At 37.2% G+C, this 20048-nt stretch overlaps 1 protein-coding gene across 3 annotated transcripts in view; it reads right to left on the bottom strand.

The window, feature by feature from the left end:
• Nucleotides 1-20048, bottom strand: part of INTU (inturned planar cell polarity protein) — a 57856-nt gene that overhangs the window by 24076 nt on the left and 13732 nt on the right. For all 3 annotated transcript variants that reach the window (XM_075420950.1, XM_075420948.1, XM_075420951.1), the window contains exons 3-4: nucleotides 10455-10540; nucleotides 3876-4079 (exon numbers count right to left, since the gene is read on the bottom strand). In XM_075420950.1, the coding sequence (XP_075277065.1) occupies nucleotides 3876-4079; nucleotides 10455-10540 (290 nt within the window). The remainder of the gene's footprint in view (nucleotides 1-3875; nucleotides 4080-10454; nucleotides 10541-20048) is intronic.

Here is a 20048-nt window from a genome sequence, read left to right as displayed (position 1 = left end):
ATCATGATGGGCAAGACATAATGTGTATGGTATCAAGCATATTCAATGCAAAGAGCATACTAAATTATCTTTCTACACAAATAAAAGAACATGATTAACTTTCCTGTTTATGTCACTAAGCACTTCCAGCCAGTGCCAATACCCATCAGAAAATTTTTCTTCATCAAGTTTCATTACAGAAGGACCTGGCAAACTCTTCATTCTTATCCAATTAATTAGCTCTATTTTCAAATACTCATTAGCGACAAGGATTTTTTTCTTTCTTGAATCAATCCCTCAGCTGGAAAAAACCCTGCCATTTTCTAACTACGGCATTACACAAGGCTAAAAAGAGCCTTTTTTTCTCCTCACTATCAACCAGGGCCTTTACACAAAATTCATTTGAGAATTAACTGTACACTTTCCCAGGGACACGAAAAGAACTGTAACAAAAGGTCACAGCTGCATCTTATATATATATATTAATGAGTTAGCAAGGTTCAGCAGATATCGCCATACAAGATCAGCCCTCTTCAAAGCAAGGTGAAAGTTCATAGGCGAATGACAATGGAATTAATAAATGAGAAATAACTAATTTCTCAAAAAGTGTAATCCTCCCTCAATCCACAAAACCCAAGCCTGGAGAGACTATCTGAACTAATGGCTTACCAAACAGCCTCCCTTTTTTATTTTTATTTTACTAATTTCTCAAACTGAGCCTAAATAACATTAAAAAAAAAACCCGCAGTCCTGACAATGTAAGAAATGGCTAAAAGAATTGTGTCAAAATGGTGCCGACCAGCTAAAAACCTATAATCTTCAAACACAGTGCATTGACTATAGATGCTTTAAGTTGCATCTTACATAAGATTAACAAAGAAACAACAGATGAAGAGACAACTATGAATTCTTACAGATCAATTCAGAAATTGTAAAAACAGAGAGAAATGCTGCAGGAAGTACAAGTCAGTGTCTGTATGAACCAAGGTATCTCAACAGCTACCCAGTAATACCCACTTTGCAAGTGTGCGAAACACAGGCTTCCAGTAGCACTATCACGTAGGGGAATATGAACATTACTCCCTTTGAAATGTGGTATCACCCAAATGAGTTCAAATACATCAAGATGTTACGGTGTATGCTGGTACAAATATGTATGTTATAATCGTAATACCTACCTTGAACTAAAACATAAAAAAGGAGAGATCAACCTTACTCATCGAAACCATTATCATATGGGACACTCCCCACAGGCACGCACACATCCTAAATTATTCCTAACACTGCTTTCCTTTATCCTCGAGTAGAGCTTACAAGTCTTAGAGTTTATTAATTCTATTTTTGGGTGCCAAAAGCTCACAAGTGGAGGAATTAGTTACTAGTTCTGGTTGCCATTGTTTATATGGATGTGATCTGCATACCATGCTTCCTTTGGATATGGGTAAAGAAGCTTAGTAAAGGATCATTATATTTTTATTGTGCAATATGGCATAGGTGTATAACAGCAGTGCTAATTTGAAGTTCTACTGTAAACTAAATCTGGAACAGTACATCTACAGGACAAATGTCACTTACCGTTCACCAAATGAAATTAAAGACAAATGCCTTGAAGAAGGCGGCATTCTTTTGTTAGGAAATGTTACAAAGAGCTGGATTACACCAGCAAAGCATCTCTCAACATTAGACACTATTTGGGGCTGCATAACTGCCAGAACTTCTCAGGAAACAATTCTTCCATGGTATGAAGGGAGAACAAGCGCATTACAATCCCTCTTTTACCTCTCCTCAACATTCAGGGTTAATCCTGTTTCTTTGGAGAGTGTAAGGAAATAATGAGACAAGAAAGCAGTACTCAGTTTACTCTGAAGTGCAGGAATTACAGTTAGGCGTTTGCATATCTATTCACCTACCAACAGAGGAGCCAGAGGCCCTGAAATAAATATTTCTTTTAATATTTCATAAAGCTTATGTAAGTGACCAAGAAGACACTGGTCTTTAAGTCTACAGCAATTGTCCACAGCTGTTTTATCCATGTAACATATCGGTCTTGGACTACAAACTTAGAATTGTGAGAAAAAAATAATTATTTGCAATACGTAAGTGAACGTTGACAAAGCAACTGTGAATCAAATAAACTTGAGACAAATGAGCTCTTTTCATTTTTATTATGGGGAAATACCAAAGCAGAAAAATACTGCAGTATCGTATGTTTTAAAAGAAGCAGTCTCCAGGTAGGAAAAAGAGCACAGAATGACCTTGCCTAGTTGCAACACTATATTAAAAAAAATAATAATAATTATAAGACACACTTGCATAAACTAATTTCTACTGAAGGTACCTCCCACGAAAAAATGTAGTCTCTTAAATGGGATTGGAAAGAACTGCAAACCAAAGCTTAGTGTTAGTATCTTGCTGTAACACGCAACGAAGTGTACATTAGCTTAAAAAAATATTACGTTAAGAGCATGATTTATATTGCAAAGTCGAGTACTCCAGAGTTATGAAGTACTGGAGTTATGGTTGCCTAATAAACTTTAATTATAGACACTCATCTGTCCATCTCAACCTCTGCACAAGATGGACATCTTTCAGAAAAAAAATATTTAAAAACAGTGCCATGCTGTGTATGTACAAAAAGGCTGAATTAAAGTTGCACAAGTAGCCATAAATTTGTCATCTCCTAGCTTTCAAGCACCTGACTCTGCAAACTTCACAACATTTTTTTACATGCTATTATGATATCATGTAATTCTTTAGGGTTCTCCTCCCCAGACCTGTCTCTAGAGAATACAATTAAACTCCATTATATGTAGTTGTGACACTTTATTACACATCACCAACAGAGCAGTACAGACTTCTATCAGTTGAGAAACAGTCTCAAAAAAATAAAGACATCTCAGAGTAGGGATGGATCTAAGGATTAACTCCAGGGGAGAGAAAGCAAAATGTCTTTCTTCTGCTCCCCACTCCATCACTGTCGCTCCATCCCAGTCCCTGAGGATCGGTAAAACGTGTGCTTCATTTGATGTCTCCACATCACAGATAATACAAGATCACTGGAGCACTATGCTAAATCTAAGAAGAATTTACAGAAGGGCAGAAGAGTCTTTTTCCAAATGTCTGTTCCTAAAGAGTCCATTTTGTCCATTTGTCACCTTCAGATCAGGCAAGAGGCCAAACTCAGCCCTCCACAATGCTCTGCGTCTCCCCTGCATTCCGAGTGGAGTATTTGTAGCTATGGCTACACCATGAACAACATCTGCACAAACTTACAAGGGGTTATACATACACCGGCAATTTTTTTCTGAGGAACACAAAAAGGAAAGAGATGCGAAAAGAAGCTTTACAGGACAAAGGAAAAGTACTCCAGCAGCTCAAAAATGTTGCCCAAGCAAGAATCAGCGGCTGACTGCAAACAGCAGACATGGGAGAACCCTCTAAGAAAAGGCACATTAGCATTTCAAAACAGGAGGAGTTAGACAGACTATGAATGTGTACCGACAACAGCTCCTGCTGGGGAAAATTTTTTTGACTAGGCAGACTTCATAGTTCAAGTTTGAGAGGCGCATTGAAAACATCACAGTGAGCGTCTGAGACACAATAATGAAATTCTGAATTTATCTCTGCTTTGTCTGTTAACACCCCCAGGCTGCTCTTTACGTAAAGACATGCAGCAGCGCTGAAATGATTTCAAGTCCAACTAGAGTTTGTCAGCAGCGATGGTAATTTTTTTCCCCTGGAATTTCAGGTCTTATTTCTGTCAAAATGTACATTTTACAGACTACTCAAAATGATTAGCAAGGTTTTTTTTTTTTTTTTTTTACATCAAAAGGCATAGCAGTTGCTGTTGTCAATGGTTACCTTTCATCTTCAGTTTTATTTACTTAGCCACATACCTCATCCTTAGATGTTTCAGAGTCCAGTTTCATTGTGAGGAACATAATAATATGAGGCAGGTCTTGTATAGCCTGTTGAAGGTCCGTACCATCTTCTCCCCACAAGAGCCGAACCAGATTGTTCATACTTGACTGTGCCCGTTTGTACCTTTGCTGAGAAGTTCCTTCAGGCTCAAATATTGATGTTTCAAATGTAAGTTTAACCTATTAAAAGATAATTAATTATTGTGAAAATGAGATTGTACTTACAATTATATTCTAGTATCAGATGAAATAGATGCATTTTGAGCCCTTTAAGAGATTAAGTTTTCTTAGCTTTACTGACAAAGATGTAAGCATTCAAAAATTCCTGCTGTTTCAAGAAAACCAACTATATATTCAGCATTACATAACCACCCATTATTAAGGACAAAGCCAGCTATTACATGCTCTATGAACCATGTGAGTAAGCATGTGGTTTGGTGTGTTTTCATGCTTAATTCTTACAGTTTTGAGAACGGAAAAACATACTGCTCTGGTTTTGTTTGAACACAAAACCTATTACCATGCTTTTGAAACACACAATATTCGACTTCTTTCGAAACGTCAGCACTTTCATATATATTCTCAAGGCTCTTTCACGAGCATTTCTTTGCTATTTTGAGTGCACTGACAGCTACATTTGCACAGAAAAAAATCAATTTACACTAGACTGCAAAAGTCCTATTCATTCATAACACTCAGTAGCGATTCTTTCCATCTGCCAACATTTTCACTATATTAACTTTTCTTTTTTTTTTACACTGTAAAATAAGTAAATAAGAGTTTTGTTGCTGTATTTAACAACTGTACACAACTAGCGAAAGTGTAAAAATTGTTTACATCACTTGCTGTGCTATGTCTTCAGAAAAAAAAATCATCAAAGCACAAACAGAGCATTCTCTCTTAAAAAGCAACTTGAAGTTTAGACAATCAAGCTTATTTTGTCAAAAGATTATAGGATGTTTTATTTCCCAAATAAAGTAAAACACAAGAATTTTAGAATAAATGAGTATTTTCTGGCTCACAAGCAACACAAAATCCAAACTCAGTGTGGAAATTTGTTTCACAATTTGCTCTACAGACCTCCTTTTTATGAGCACTGCCTTACAAAAATAGTGTTTGTTAACTGTTCCAGCAGTGATGAAATAAAAGAGTATTTTTTTTTAGGAATGAACACTTCATCCTAGGCATGAAAGAAGGATATGTGAGAAATACGTAGCTCTTGAGTGAGCACAAAATTGTGATTTCCAAGGAGAATAAATTGATTTATTTTCTTGGATGATACCTTAGTTTTCATCATTGTTCAAACTGACTGAAAATACATCTATTTGGACTAAGTAGGCATGCTCTCATTTTCCTCCTTCATATGTTTTTATTCAAGATTGATTGTCTGCCTTGAAATGTTCTTAATATGCCTATTGACTGGGAAGTTCTAAACATAATACATCACACCAAATCGTGCTTCTCTTTAAAGTCAGTGACAGTTTAGCCTAATGATTGATGCACCAAAAAAGGTTGCAATAAATTTGAAAAGCCCAAGCAGAGGTAATTTAAATTTTTAAATATAGATAATTTACATTTTCATAATAGTGTAGGTGTATACACATACTTAACAAGAGGAGTGCCAGCAAGAAACAATGATGATTTAAAACACCCACCGCCTGTCAGACTAGATCAGAGAGAACTGCCTTCATCAGCTCTTCCAGCTACAATATTTATGTCACTGGCTGCTGCCTATCCATTCCGCTCCAGTCCCTCCCAACAGTTCTCATTAATCTTTTCCTCTCCTATTTTGGCTGCTATCAGCTTTTTTCTCTTTTCTCTTCCCATTCTCTGGAACAGCACTGCACTCAATCCTGCTCTCCTGCTGTGTGCTACCGCCTTCTTTTCTGACAGTAACTCATCCCTTGCTCTCTTCTTATCATTTCAGTTTTCATTCATTACACTGCATATTGACAGGACATGATGAGCAGAAACATCCAGCTAAGAAGCAGTGGCTTTTTAAGACCCACTAACTTTATTGTTCACAGTTTCATAGATATAAGTTTTCTTCTCTGGCTTTCTGTGACTCACTTCTTTTTCTTCGTCACGCCATCTGCACGTATTTCAGAGGATTCTCCTCATATGCTGTGTAACTTCTTGCAGATTTCCTCAAGGCTCAACAGTTACTCCTCTTAACTTCTACTACATCTTGTCTGTGGACACTTATTCATGACACTTAGGCTACACTCTCTACACTAATGACACACAGATGTAATTCTTGCTGCAGTCTATCTCCTAGTCTCTCAATTAAAAAAAAAAAAGACTCAGTTTGTCTTATCTTAGAGACACAACCATACAGTCCTTGAAGCAAGAGCTCAAAACAAATCGGGCCAAACAGAACTTTAACTCTCCCTCCTCCTGCAGGCATCCACGCTGCCTCCCACATCACTGTGGGCAATGCCACACTGCTCAGATGTGAAGTCACAGCATTTTGAGAAAGGTCTCGCTACACAATTTGACTACAAGTTCCTTTCCAAATCTTCTTGATTTTGTCTAACAGCTTGAAACATGACATTTTCTGTCCCTCTACTTTTGTCCAAGTTCTAATCTATTTCCTCCCTTTAAAAAAGAAAACTATTGTGAAACAGACCATTTAGGCTGGAAAACGCTGTAATAGAAAATCACCAAGAGATTGCATTTATACGTACCCTAAAAAACTACTTTTTTTTTTTTGTGGAGGAGAAATGAAGCTTTGTCCTGAGCAGTGCATGGGATCTGATTAAATATGTGACTACTGAAGTAGCCTTTTGTAAATACTGACTATGAAATCTTTCACAACTTTGATTCCATTTCTCCTAAAGCAAATCAGTTTAATGCACAGCAGAAAACAGAAAAGGAAATGAAATTAAATGAAGAATGTGATAAGCACATAAAATACTAGTATTCCACTCTATAAATATATAGCATGCACACATTCTCTATACTTCGAAGAGTTCTCGAAAAGAATTTAATCAAACTGCAAGTAGGCACTGATGAAGGTGCCTGAAACAGCAAACTATGAGGTACATAGATGGGGATTTTTCCCCGCTTAGGAAAGATTTGACAAAAGTCGAACATGATAGAGCTCTGCAAGTCGTGGAATGATATGAAGAGTAAGACATGGACAGTTAACTACTCCTCGTAACACAGGAACCTGGGGGCACGAAATCCACTTAATTAGACGGCAGTTTGAAAACCAACAAAAATGAATATAACGCATACATCAGTTACGTAAATCACTTCTACAGTCAGAGGAATTAGAAGAGCTAGATAAGAAAGGAGAAGGTACAAACCTGTAAGTGATCCAACAAGTCCCTAATTATTGACTGCTTGATGCTGGAAAAGTATGATGGGAACGTCATTCTGTATTTAATTTGTCTCTTAATACTCTCCACTTAAACATTTGTCAGTGTAAGAACCAGAAAATGTAGCTGTTGTAATATTAGTCTGACTCAGAAAGGCATGCTTTCTGTTTATCTGCAAGAAAGCTGTATGTGTCTCAGAATATGGCTTTTATTATACCAGAGCTGGTGGCATTGCCTGCCTTTTAAGATTGCCTGCCATTTCCAGTTGTGAGTCTCTGTTTTCCATGTGCTTGTGGTTTGCACAACTGTAACTCAAAATTTCAGGCTGAAATTTCTGATTCTCAATGTCTGCCTCAGGCTGAATATTTTAAGAAAGTTTCAGGTGAAACTGCTCTGCAACTTCTGCGTATCAGGGTAAGGAAAAGTGTATTCTTTCTGCATATCTTCCTATTCTGTCTTCTCTGTCTTGTGGTGCTAGGAAACAGCAGCTGTTTTGATTACAGAAATGTAAAATTGTACAGACTGCAGAATATAACTTTATCATACTATCTCAAGCATTGATTGAGGGGTACGCTCTGTCCTGTCACAGTCAGTGACTGCTATAGAACTTCCAAACAGGTATTGAATGCTTTAATCAGAATTGGGACTTATTAGTTGACATGCAAGCACCCAAACAGAAAGAGTTCTGCCATTTGGGGGGGGGGGGGCGGGGGGCTGATGTAGCATTTGGACTTCTATTGCTCAATAAATACACTAAACTAGCCCTTACATGCCTAGAAGCTAGTTTGTCTAAACTGGGGTAAGGAAAACAAAATGCTGGAAATACAATAATGAGAATTGTTATGCCAGATTCTCTCAGTTGCAGCATATAGGTAATTAGTTCTTGAAATTACTTCCAGTAATTTTTAACACTGAACCCAGAAGAGCAGTGACTTTACTTATGTAAATAACTTATAGCCACAGTAAAATGGCTTTAAACTGCATCTTTTTTGATATGTTGCAATGTATGATGAATGAGAATACATTAACAATTTAGCTCGTGTAACAGCTCTCTTTATTACTAAATCTCAGAAAAAACAACCCTCTGTTTGTTTCTTCAGCAGCATTAACACAGTGTTCTACACTGCAAAAACCCCAGAACTCTGTATTTAAATTCTCCACTGGTCTATTTCAGCAATCACTCTTCTGGCTTGACTCAAACTGCACAGTAAAAGCAGAATAATTGCACTTTAATAAAAGGTTTTGGAAAGCCAACAGGACAAACAGTTATACTTTTCAAGTAATTGCTGTCTACTTGACAGATTTACTGACAATGTAAATATTAATGTTGCATTAAAACTAACTACTATATAAAGGGTTGCATTGCATTTTAGCAACAAGTAATACGTATACTCTAATCTAGCAAGGATACAACTAAATAAACTAGATAATCTCTGCTATTTTAATCATTCTGTATTTAAGAACAGTTACAGCAACTCCATATTTGGTCAAAGTCAGGCAAGACAACGTTTTTCTACCATGGAGCTCTGCCAATATCTGACCACAACTCTGGTAGCTTAGGCAAGCTTCATACTGTCAGATACCTTGGAAAGCTTCCTAAACTGACATACTAGCACTCAATCTTACTGCAATTGCAGATGTAGTTCTACAGGCGCTTACACTATGTAAGTTGCAAACAGAAGCATGTGTTACAAAACCTAAAATTTCCAATTCATGTCTAGACAGTAATACATTTCTATATTATCACTTTGTATATTCTACATGAAAAAAACCTACCAAGAGGTTACAGATGTACTGTAAGAGACACTATAATTTTAACCTGCTCCATCTTATATCTATAAATTGCAACTTTTACCTTGTCTTCCTGTCTACCAGGAAGTGGATTTAAGCAGAATAACTCAAAATACTTAATTTTACACTACTAACATCCTAGGTAATTAACACTCTCCTGGTTTAGTTCTGAGATAGCTATCTAATTCTTTATTCATTATTTAATTTTTCATTATAGCTCAAAAATTATTACTCAGCTAGAAGAGAAGATACGTGGCAGTAGGTTTTGGGGGAAGAGACATTATTCATCACGTCATGATGAACTTTTTTGGGGGGAGGGTGTGTGTATCAATTTTTATTACTGACTTCCATCAATCTTCATCACTATTCAGTTTTGAAAGATCTTAAAAGTATTTAATCTAAAAAGCTCTTATATATTCAAGAATTTCTTTTTCTATTTAAGTATGAAAGCAGAATCAATTTCTCCACTTAAATAGTTTTAAACATCTTTAATAGCACTACTTGTTAATTCAGGCTTCTCTTTACTCTTTTGTGGTTTGGGAGTCTTTTATATTGATAAAGAGATAATTATTTTATTTAATATTTCCACAGCAATTATTACGGTTTTAAGAACAGTAACTGACAAAAAAGGCACTACTATTTGTGGTTGACATATTTATCTTTAAGCTAGACATCAATATTTTGCATCGTACATGCTATTGCCAGACTGCACATCTCCAGCCCCATTACCCACAAGGAGCAAGGCATCACAACATTAATACCTGTCCTTCACTTGCTGAGATCAGAGTGTTCAAAGTAACAACTGTCAAAGAAACCATACTTGCCATCTTTGCCCATAACTACAACTGGTTAAAAGTTTGTGCACGTCTCAAAGGAGTTAATTCGCTGTATTTAACAACAAGCAATGAATTTTGATGCAAGTTGTAACACAATAATGAAATTGTTTTCTGAGCAGGAAAAGTAATAAAACTTGATTTTTCACATATGTATGTACTAGTTCTCATAGAGAAACATGAATACTCAGAATTCTGCAAGCACAGAATGCCTTGATTCTCACACTGGGGAAAAAAAAATAAAAATCAGGTGTTACAGTTAGTCTAAACCTACAAGTATGCTGCTACCTCTTGCACAACGTTGCATTTGCTTTCTGACTCTGGCTGATAACAAGCAGAATATGTGACAGCTGGACTGTGCCTAATGTCCCTTAATGGGACATTGGCTTGAGTCACTTACTTGCACCTACCTGTTTTCACAAAGCTTATCAGAATTAAACTCTGAAATTTCTAGTCTGAGTTTGACTGAAGTCAACCAATGTGTTCAAAAAGTAGATGAGGAAGTTCAAAGAAAAAGACCACCTAAATTCTGTCTCCTAAGGAACAAAGGCTAGAAACAATATTAATTTTTACACAGGACACCTGGAAAAAATGTTCAGCTACTGTACCTGCATAGGACCTGGAATGCAAGACAAAACCCTTTCTATGTTTTCAGAATTCACATCAACATCATTTACAGCAACCAGAGCATCTCCTGGAGATAAAACAGACAAAAGCATGAGAAGGTTAGATGGTGTTACACCACAATACAAAGCCAAACTGCATTTTGTTTTAAGAAGTAATACGACAGTCAAGCAATCATAAATGTCTTTTTGTTACGTTTAAGTAGATGGCTTCTACATGCAACATTTACTGTATTTAGAAACATTAGTCTTATTACCTCAATGCTCTTAAGGCCTTACTGCCACACTTGTATCATTTTACAAAAATAACTATTGAAGCCTCTCCCTTCCATCCAGTCTTGTATCACTTGTGTTACTTGATTAGAAAACCCAACAACTTCACCAATCGAGTTATGCCCAATAAGTGTTTTTTTTCCCTCCAAAACCACCTCTGTTCACTTGCCAATCCTTCTCCACTGCTACCTCCATTGATATGGACTACAGTCTCCAGAAGTGCTCCAAAACTCACTCTTCCTGTAGCAGGTTACAAGTTCTAGGCCATCACTTACACCAGAGGTTTGAAGCTGGCTGAGCCTAACTATGGGAGAATCCCACCACCCTGAGCCCCTCTCTTTGCAGCAGTCTTGGCAGTTACCGTGCGCCTTAACTCAGTTCACCAAGCTGACAGAAAACCATTCACTCTTCAGGCAAGGGATTCTTGTAACCCAAATGCTTGCTTAAATGACCGCTAGAGGTGGCAAAAGTGAGACGGACTGTGTAGACAGGATGTGATAGACCTCAGCCACCCTTATTTTGTGGTATCGAGCAGGCAGTTTGGCTTAGCATCTTGTGAAATGTCACTTTTCTTTAAATGTATATTTTTTTTTTAAATCACAGCTACCTCATTTCATTTCTGCACTTCCTTTGTCTCTCAAGCCACATAATGATTTAGTCCTTTCTCTTCCTTTCCATGCCTTGTCCACTGCTGTGGGCTTCTTATTGTGCCCTCTTCATGCCTTTATCTGCCAGTTCTTCCTGCCTAACAACATCTTGCATTTTCTAAATCGGACTCTCTTCCCACCACTGGAAATAGGGAGAAAAACCCCAGGATCCCAAAGAAAAAGTCTTTAATTGCAAATGGAAAAGATTTGAAAAATTAAAGGCACTTGTTATGAAAGCAAACAGAGCTTCAGAGTTCACAAACTTAAAATCCTCATTGAAGTTTAAAGTACAAAAATCAAACTGGGATTTCCATCTGAAGTGAGGGAAAATATTCTAGAGAAGTATCCCAGTAATAACTAGCTGATAACATCTGCCTCATCCCTCTCAAAAAGATACATGTTGAAGCATGGAGTTTGTAAGAAGGATGACAGAGACCAGTGAAAAAAAACACCTGTGAAGTTAGAAAAACATAAAGTTAAAATAACATCAAAAGACAAAACTACTTAGATCTGTCAAAAGGAACAGAAAGTGAAAAGTAAAAATAGAAGGGCTTTTTGGGCATTCATCTACTTAAAAAAAATATGGAAGCAGCAGTAAGAAACAGATACATATTAAAGATATTTCACGTATGGTAGTGGGAGACTAAATCAAAAAGATTTGATTACTTAAGGTGGCAATTTAGACCATCAGTCCTACATCTAAGGTGAGATTTAAGGTTGAACCCGAGTCAGAAAAACTCCCACTCAAACGATAGTAGTTCATGGTTTCTCAAATGTCAGCACCCAAAGTTGGAAACACTTTTCAGTATAAAAGAAACACTATATCACAGAGCAAGAAACCAGTAAGTATTACTGGAACAACAGTACATTCACTCTCAAAAAGTCAGCCAAGTGACGCAAAACGTGAGAAAGACAGACGTAACAAGAGGATGCATCAGGAAAGGCATTTCCTTTCAATGTACGTGAGTATTATTATGACCTGACAGGATCCCATCCAGAGTGCTCCTTACAATTCCACCCACCTGTGCTCAAGAAAAATGAAAACAAATGAGATCAGACACATAGCAGTAATATTGCAGTGACCATGGGAAATGGAGAACGCATTTATGTTGGTTAAAGATGAGGTGAGTAAAGGCTAGGTGTGAAAGCAGCTAGAGTAGGAATCAGAAGGTTCCATACTCTCAAAATAGAGAATTTCTAAAACACTTTCCAATAAGGCTCTCTAGGGCAACATACCTAAGATGAGGCAATATAAACTGATGAAAAGAACTGTACGAAGTGACTGCCAGTGGCACCAGGATATAGGACTTTATGGTTCATTAGATCCTTCTAGAGCCAAATATTCAACTTCAGAGTAAAAACAGGCCTTATTTTCTACTTGATTTTCTTTGGTGTCACTTTCAGTTATCTCTCCTTTCTGTCCTATCGAGTGAAAAACTTCATTAGTTTACAGCTTGTATCATCTTCTGTCTGTGGAAAGGGAAGCAATGAAAAGAAATTAGCTTCTGACTTATCATCGAAATTGACTTGATTCCAAGGTCATTCTTATTTCTTACAGGTGTGAACTAAAAATATCAAGAGCTGCTCTGGAAGAGCAAATTGAAAACCAAGTCCAATTTTGCTTTAGCTGCACAAAGACTCCCTCAAAAAGTATCCCCGCATTCTCTCCAAGACTATAAATATTAGCATTTAAAAGAGTGTAACATGTAATATAAGACACTTCATAAACGACTGAAAAACTGAGGTACCCTAATTTTGTTTCAAACTAGGTACTCTTGAGCTTTGTTTTCTAAGGAAACGAGTCTTCTACAGTTGTACTATGAGTAGCTTTGATCCCATTACTAACTTTCAGCCAAAGCTGAAAGAGAAAGCATAAGTCATGTTCCATGATACGAGTTCTCTGAATGGACTGCTGGATAGAGAAGCCCTCTCCTTTTCCTTCCTTCTGCTGCCCCAGGTAAAGCTGCACCCTGAGCTCATCACCCGTCCTGCCTGTGCTCCAGGCTGGCCCGTCCATACAAGGGCAGTTCAGAATCAGACACAGCAAACACCGACTTGTCCAAAAAGCTTTTAGAAGGCAGGAGAAGGAACGGTATTATTAAGAGCAGTCTGAGGTGTCCCCATGTGTGGGGCAAGGCACGAGGAGAGGAATTCTGGGACTGGCGTAGCAAAGGTATGTGGATATAAGGTAAATCCAAAGACAGCTGCACAGTTCATTATTTCCTCTGTTTGCAGTTCGTTTTATTATTGTATCTACATTTACATCTCATCACACTTAAGCAAGCCTTATTGAAAAAGGTGAAATAAACCAGCATGTCCACCACAACCAGTGCTGCTACATCTGTAGAGTTCAGGGAATTACATGGACTTCAGAAAACGTAGGCTAGAAGCTGCAATTGTGACACCTGAGCCAGGACACATGACAAGCCAGAGGCAGCATCACAGTAGTTTCCAACTACGCCCGCAATAGAGAAATCCTCAGCCAGGCAGTAGCAGCAGTGGTCAGCACTCTTTCAAGCAGTGTAAAGGGATTAGAAAAAGGGTATGGATTCGTAGCAAGTGTGCATGTTAGAGGAACTAGACTTTAAGCCTTGACTTGGCAACGAAAATGTGCTCAACTGCAGAAATAAAGCACTGAACAACTGTAAGGTTCAGCATGTATTTCAAGTTTCTAGGGAGAAGACTTGCTCAGCTCAAATACAGTGATGATAGTGACATGCATACTAAGGAAAAGCAGAATCTGTGTCTTAAGGTCACTCCATTTCCTGAGAATCTAGTCAAGACAACAGAATCTGAAAGTTTGCAAGAATTCTGACAGTTCATCGTTATTCCTATCTTCTACCCTGTTGTTAAATACCATCAAATACAATTGGAATTCTTCCCAGGTACTAGGCTGATTGCTCAAAACTGGTGCAAAACACAATTAATGCCAATGACAGAAAGAACATTCTTCTTAACTAAGAATCAGTAAGGAAATACAGAATCCCCCCCAAATGCAAGCAACATTCCTTTTTAATATACTAGGCAACAACCAACTGCTCACTGTTATTTTACATTAAAGGAAAATTAATTCCTACTTTTTCTTACAGCAAACCCAAGAAAAGGTTAAGTTTTACTATACACACAAAAATGTTATCACTCCTCGGAATGAATTAAGCTGTTTTTTCTATTTCAAGTAGTAGTAGCTCTCTCCCTAACCTCTGTGTTTCCTGATGCACAGCACAGTGAAATTTTAGCCTGTCGAATCTTCAACAGAACAATAATTCAAATACAGGAAAGCTGAAAGTTAAACAGCATTTAAAAGCAACTCCTTAAGTCCATGCCAGAGCCCCAGGACTTGAAAATCAGTAATCAAAAGCAGAGAATTCAGGCTACCCCAATGTAACAAAAAATTCTAAACAGAATTACTACACTCTTTGTTGAAGAACACTGTATTAAAGATCATCATTCACAAAAACAAGAGAAAGCATAAATTACTCTTGTACTCATCTGGAGCACTGTTTAAACAAAAGTTGTTTGTGTTCTGTTTGTTTTACTAGAGACAACAGTTGAGTCATCTAATCAACAAAGCCATTCAAACAAGCTGCACATATTTTGTGAGGATATATGCACCTTAGCACTTAAGGGAATATTTTTGAACCACATCTCCCAGGGTGGAATATACAAAGACACTTTGAAAGGAAAAGATCCATCAGTATTTACATGTTTTATACTCAAAGTGTTTTATTTATTCGATGCCTAACGTATGTATGTAAAACTTGCAATGCAGCAGTAAATATTTATTCCATTCAATTTGTAAAAACATAATCATGTACCATAAACAGAACAGCTTTCCAGAAGACACAGCCAAAGCAATCCTGTAAGGCTGCCTTTGTTTTGCCAGAAATTCCGTATCACTATTAAAGAACTGCAACTTGATGTACAGCTGAGAAAAATCTACATTTATCAGTACACACTTTCCAGAACGGGTGGTGGGAGGTGGTGGAGGGGCTGTTTGCTTTTTTCCCCTTCTTTTCTTGTTGCCAAACACAGCAGCATTCAAAGAATAGAAACTATGAAGTAACAGAATTAGACACATCACTGGCACAACAGGAAGCACGTAAAACCATGAGCACAGAATATCCTAAAGCAGAACATGACCAAATTATCACCAAATTAATGCCAGCAAGTTTATAAATGCAAGTGTTCCTTTATTAAGAGTTTCACATCTACACTTTCTTTGAGCATTGTTTCTCCACTTTAGCGGCGAGAAAAACTTACAGAAACTGAGACTGACTTAGGTCTACAGACATTCAGTCCATCAAAAAATAGTGCAAATGTATAAAGTTTAATCTAATTTCACTTAATGCTTAATCAATTTAGATAAAATGAAATAAAAGGGTAAATGGTGTTTGCAATTGTTTAAGCTGATCTAACAATGGTTTGCAAAGTTAATTGAAATTTTCCCAGCCTAAAACACTGCTGAATTTCAGATGTAGAGAGACATTTCACTAGTGGAGAGAAAAAAGTTGTACAGATGGTACTGCAAATACATTTTTCAATCATTATTGTGCTCTATGAAGTGGGTGAAAACCCCCCTCCAACTGACTTTTCTTAAGTACAGAGATCAAAGTGAACTTTTTATTTTTTTGCTTAAGTAGATTTATATACTTACATAGACAAGAAGCAGATATTTGCATGAAATGTTATTTTCAAACCTGACAAAATAATGTAGAATTTTGCTTTTTTTGCTTTAGCTTTTTCAACAATATGGTTGTATACAAAAATTTTACTATTTAATACTATATAGAATAGCACTTGACCTGCTCATATTGGCTTGCATTTCTACCAGCAATAAGACCACTATTGTCTGTCATGAAAGTCACCAGCATATACATTAAAAGATTAATAACATTAGAACAAAGTCTCACTCAGTTCCATTTTTAGAGACACAGTGAGCAACTGCAATAGAGAAAATAAATTTTCTTCATGCAGCTGCAGGATATCAGACCTTGAATCAATAAATTTATGTTCAGAAAAATACACATCCTTCTCTTTAAGGAATAAAGTAAGCTTTTCTTTTTAATCTCATAATAATGAATAATCAAGCTTTTGAGTTCTATCACTTACTATAAAAAGATTCTCAGCCCACAAAGAAACTGTAAGATGTCCAGGTATGTTCTGCACACAACACCAAGCAGAACTGAATTTTACTAGAGTGCTGGAACAGCGAGAGAAGAGAGGCCGCAATTCTTTCCTATTTTCTTTGTTCTGTCTTTCCATCTTCTCATTAGAAAAGACTTCTCACATCCACTCCATAGTAGCTAGGAACAACGTATATTGATCTCAAACATCTAGTTTGCACATGTGATGAAAATACTCCTGGGTTTTCTAAAGACAAAATTTAGAAAAGTCTTCAGGACTGCTGGCATCCCTAAAATGTTTATTTCAGAACCGCCTATCACTTTGCCACGAGGCACAGAACTATGACTTTTGTTAAATAGCCACTCCCTTGAGATAAGCCCGCAAGCACCATTTCTAAAAGCAGATCCTCTTTGGATTAAGCGAGGCGAGACTGATGGATAAGAGAATACCACTTCCATACTGTAATGGGAAGTGAACATTTTTGGCTGAATTAAAATCAGAGCCATGTTGTTCATGGGAAAGGACTGAGGATACTTTTTTCATAAAATCCTGATATTTAGTTTCCTCTGTTCTTGGTAATGACTTGGTGGAAGTAGTTACAAATGTTCACATACTCCTTTCCAAAAAAGGCAAAGTATGGAACACATTCTACTGAAGAAAGCCAGATCAATTACTTGCTTTCTATGTTAGCAAGCTGCTTTTACCCAAACCAATGCTGTTATGCTTCAAGAGAAGATTAAAAGAACATAAATGACATCCCAAACTCCACAGTAAGAACACAGCAAAGCTTACGCAAGCTCTGCATTTATATCTCGCATGCCCAACATCTCTACTTTGGAGAGCCTTTTCAACAAGTACACCATATATGGCAACTCCTCGTGAAAATCTCAAACTATCACAGTATTTTGGTCCTTTCAAGGACGTTTTTCTGACAGGACTCTAGTTCCACGGTCTGCAAATGACAAAAACAGTACTTACTTTGACTGTCAGAAGATGATTGCAGGTTGCTTATTTTTATGTAAATGGCTTACCGTTTTAAATGATGAGTCTATGCTGCAGAAATTTAACAGATATACTTGACTTTCTAACAATGATGGCCTGTTTTACCAAAACTTCAGAACTCCAACAGTGCTATCTGTGTTTTTACTATTAAAATTGAGCAATGACTACTACTTAAACATTTCTTTATTGGGGAAAACAAACAAATAACCCTCCCACATAACACCACAGAATTATTGGATTAAAAACCCACAGAAAACCACTTGTCAGTCAATGGAGTTGGGATCTGGACCTTCCAGCTGAAGCTTGCAACAGCAGCCTGCATCTTTTGCATACTTGTTCAAAACTGGATTATTATAGCCCATCTTTAATATCATCCAAGATTAATCCCTGTCCCTAGGCAGTTGTCACATCTTTTTGACAACTGTACCTACTGATCAGGTGAGAGAATTCATGCAAACCCTTCAGATATTCAGTGATAAGAGCAATAAGAACAGAAGATAATTTCAAAGAGGGTAATAATAGTACGCTCTGCTAGCGAAAAGAGCTTTCCTGTATCTTCAGTGTCATTGCAATTACTTTTCCATTTGTACTACAGTAAGAATGACGATCACCAGCATTTATAAGAAGTATCCCCTGCTGTGAATTGGATAGGTTTCAATTTGAAAAGGGGGGAGGGAAATCTAATTATAATGGCATTTCCTTTCACAATCCTTATTTGCCTGGATCTAAATATTTAATATTTAGTATTAATCTAATATTTACTGGAGCTTTTCATCTTTGAAGATACATTCAAAGATGAGACTAGAAAGTTCTACATAGCAGATCAAGCGTTGCATATTGTTAATAATAAACTCAGGCAAGAGAAAAATTATGCCAAAAATACAAAGGACACTTAAAAGACATGAGATAAAAGCAACTGTATTTCATCTTAACCAAACTGAAAGTGACAGCAGGAATTTAAAAATCAATGAGGGCTTTTTTGTTTTGAAATTTTAAGATGGATGCTGAACTGCTAAATAAAAAGACACATGAACTGATAAACAACACATGGACAGAATGGCATCTTTTTACAAAGTTGCAAAGCAGCAGGGTTTTTTTTAGATTGAAAAACTGTTGTATTTACTTTCATATGGTCAGCCCCTGCATTCTACTTGCTTAATAAAAGTACAGAAACAAGACTTACGACTTCCATATGCAATCTTAAAAAAAGAAAAAAATTAAAGTGTGGTGCATAAATAATAAACAGATGTTTTAAGCGTTCAAAGTTATAAGGGATACACATTTCAGAATAAATTGAAGAAGCCACCTGAGGAAAGTGATTACTTAGGGGGGTGAAAGCAGTTACTTCTACTAAAAAAATATTAAAGCAATAAACAATTTGTAACTGTTTATTCAGAGTGAAAAAAACCGAGAGAGTTTAGCCCCCCTTATGATTCAACCTTGGTAGCCATTTAAGTGGTGACCATATTTATCAGTGAAAAATTAACTCATTTGTGAATGAAAATACAAAGTAGTCAGTAACTTGGTTATTATTTAACATATTGCAAACCCAAGTCTTGGGAAAAATAATCTAGAGACCTCAAATTTTAAATAAGATGGGACAGTTAGAACACTCAATTGGGCATAACTAGCAGGATTTTGGCAGTGAGGTGCTGCAGGAGTGACCCGCGCGGCAGGAGGTCGTGAGATGCCTTGTGCTGCTCGTAGACAGTTCTGCAGCTGGTGTAAGCACCTCACCACGTACCAGAACATCGCAGAGCCCGGGGAGCCATGGCACCTCTGCCCGAACATATTTAAGAAAGAGCAGCATTCACTAGAGGAAGGGCTGCAGCCCACGGAGGGGACCCACCCCTGAAGGGTTGCGGCCTGTGCAGGAGTCATGCTACAAGAGGGGAAAACATGCAAGAAGCAAAAAGTGGCAGAAGAAAAGCATCACGCACAATCCCACCCTCTTGTGCCACCTGCTACCTCAACAAGAGAGTCGGGACATACAGTGTTAACGTGCACTGAAAACAAGCGTAACTGAGACTAGCAAGGGGGGAGACGTCTTTGATTGAAGCTGAGCCTGGAGAAGGCAGGGGAAAAGGGTGTTGTCTTAATTCTTTAGAGCCTTTTTCTGTTTTATTTCCATCTTCTCAGTACCTGAAACGGTGATCTGAAGTTTTATGTGAACTGGCAAAAAAAAAAAAAATATTCAGTAAGGACTCCCTGAGTCAAGATTATTTGCTTGCAACACATGTTGCAAACTGGGCACCAGGAAGACCACAGTATGTCTTTTACAAGGAAAGCATGTATTTTACAAGGAAAATACATTTAGTATTTGCTTCACAAAAGACTACTACAAAAATGGTCTAGTAAAATATTAAAAAGCAAAACAAGAACAGGTTAATTTCTGTGCATATGCAGGTCAGTGAAGATGACCAAAGTTATAACCAAACCAGCCAGCAGGCATCATGCTACACTGATCAAGAATTCCTCATTTGTGATGGCCTCCAGTTGCGTCAGGGGAGGTTCAGACTGGATATTGGGAAAA

Source organism: Opisthocomus hoazin, chromosome 5 (genome assembly GCF_030867145.1).
Source record: "Opisthocomus hoazin isolate bOpiHoa1 chromosome 5, bOpiHoa1.hap1, whole genome shotgun sequence".
NCBI lineage: Eukaryota > Metazoa > Chordata > Aves > Opisthocomiformes > Opisthocomidae > Opisthocomus > Opisthocomus hoazin.
The sequence above is the reverse complement of the archived record's forward strand: the minus strand, read 5'-3'. Positions and strand labels throughout refer to the sequence as shown.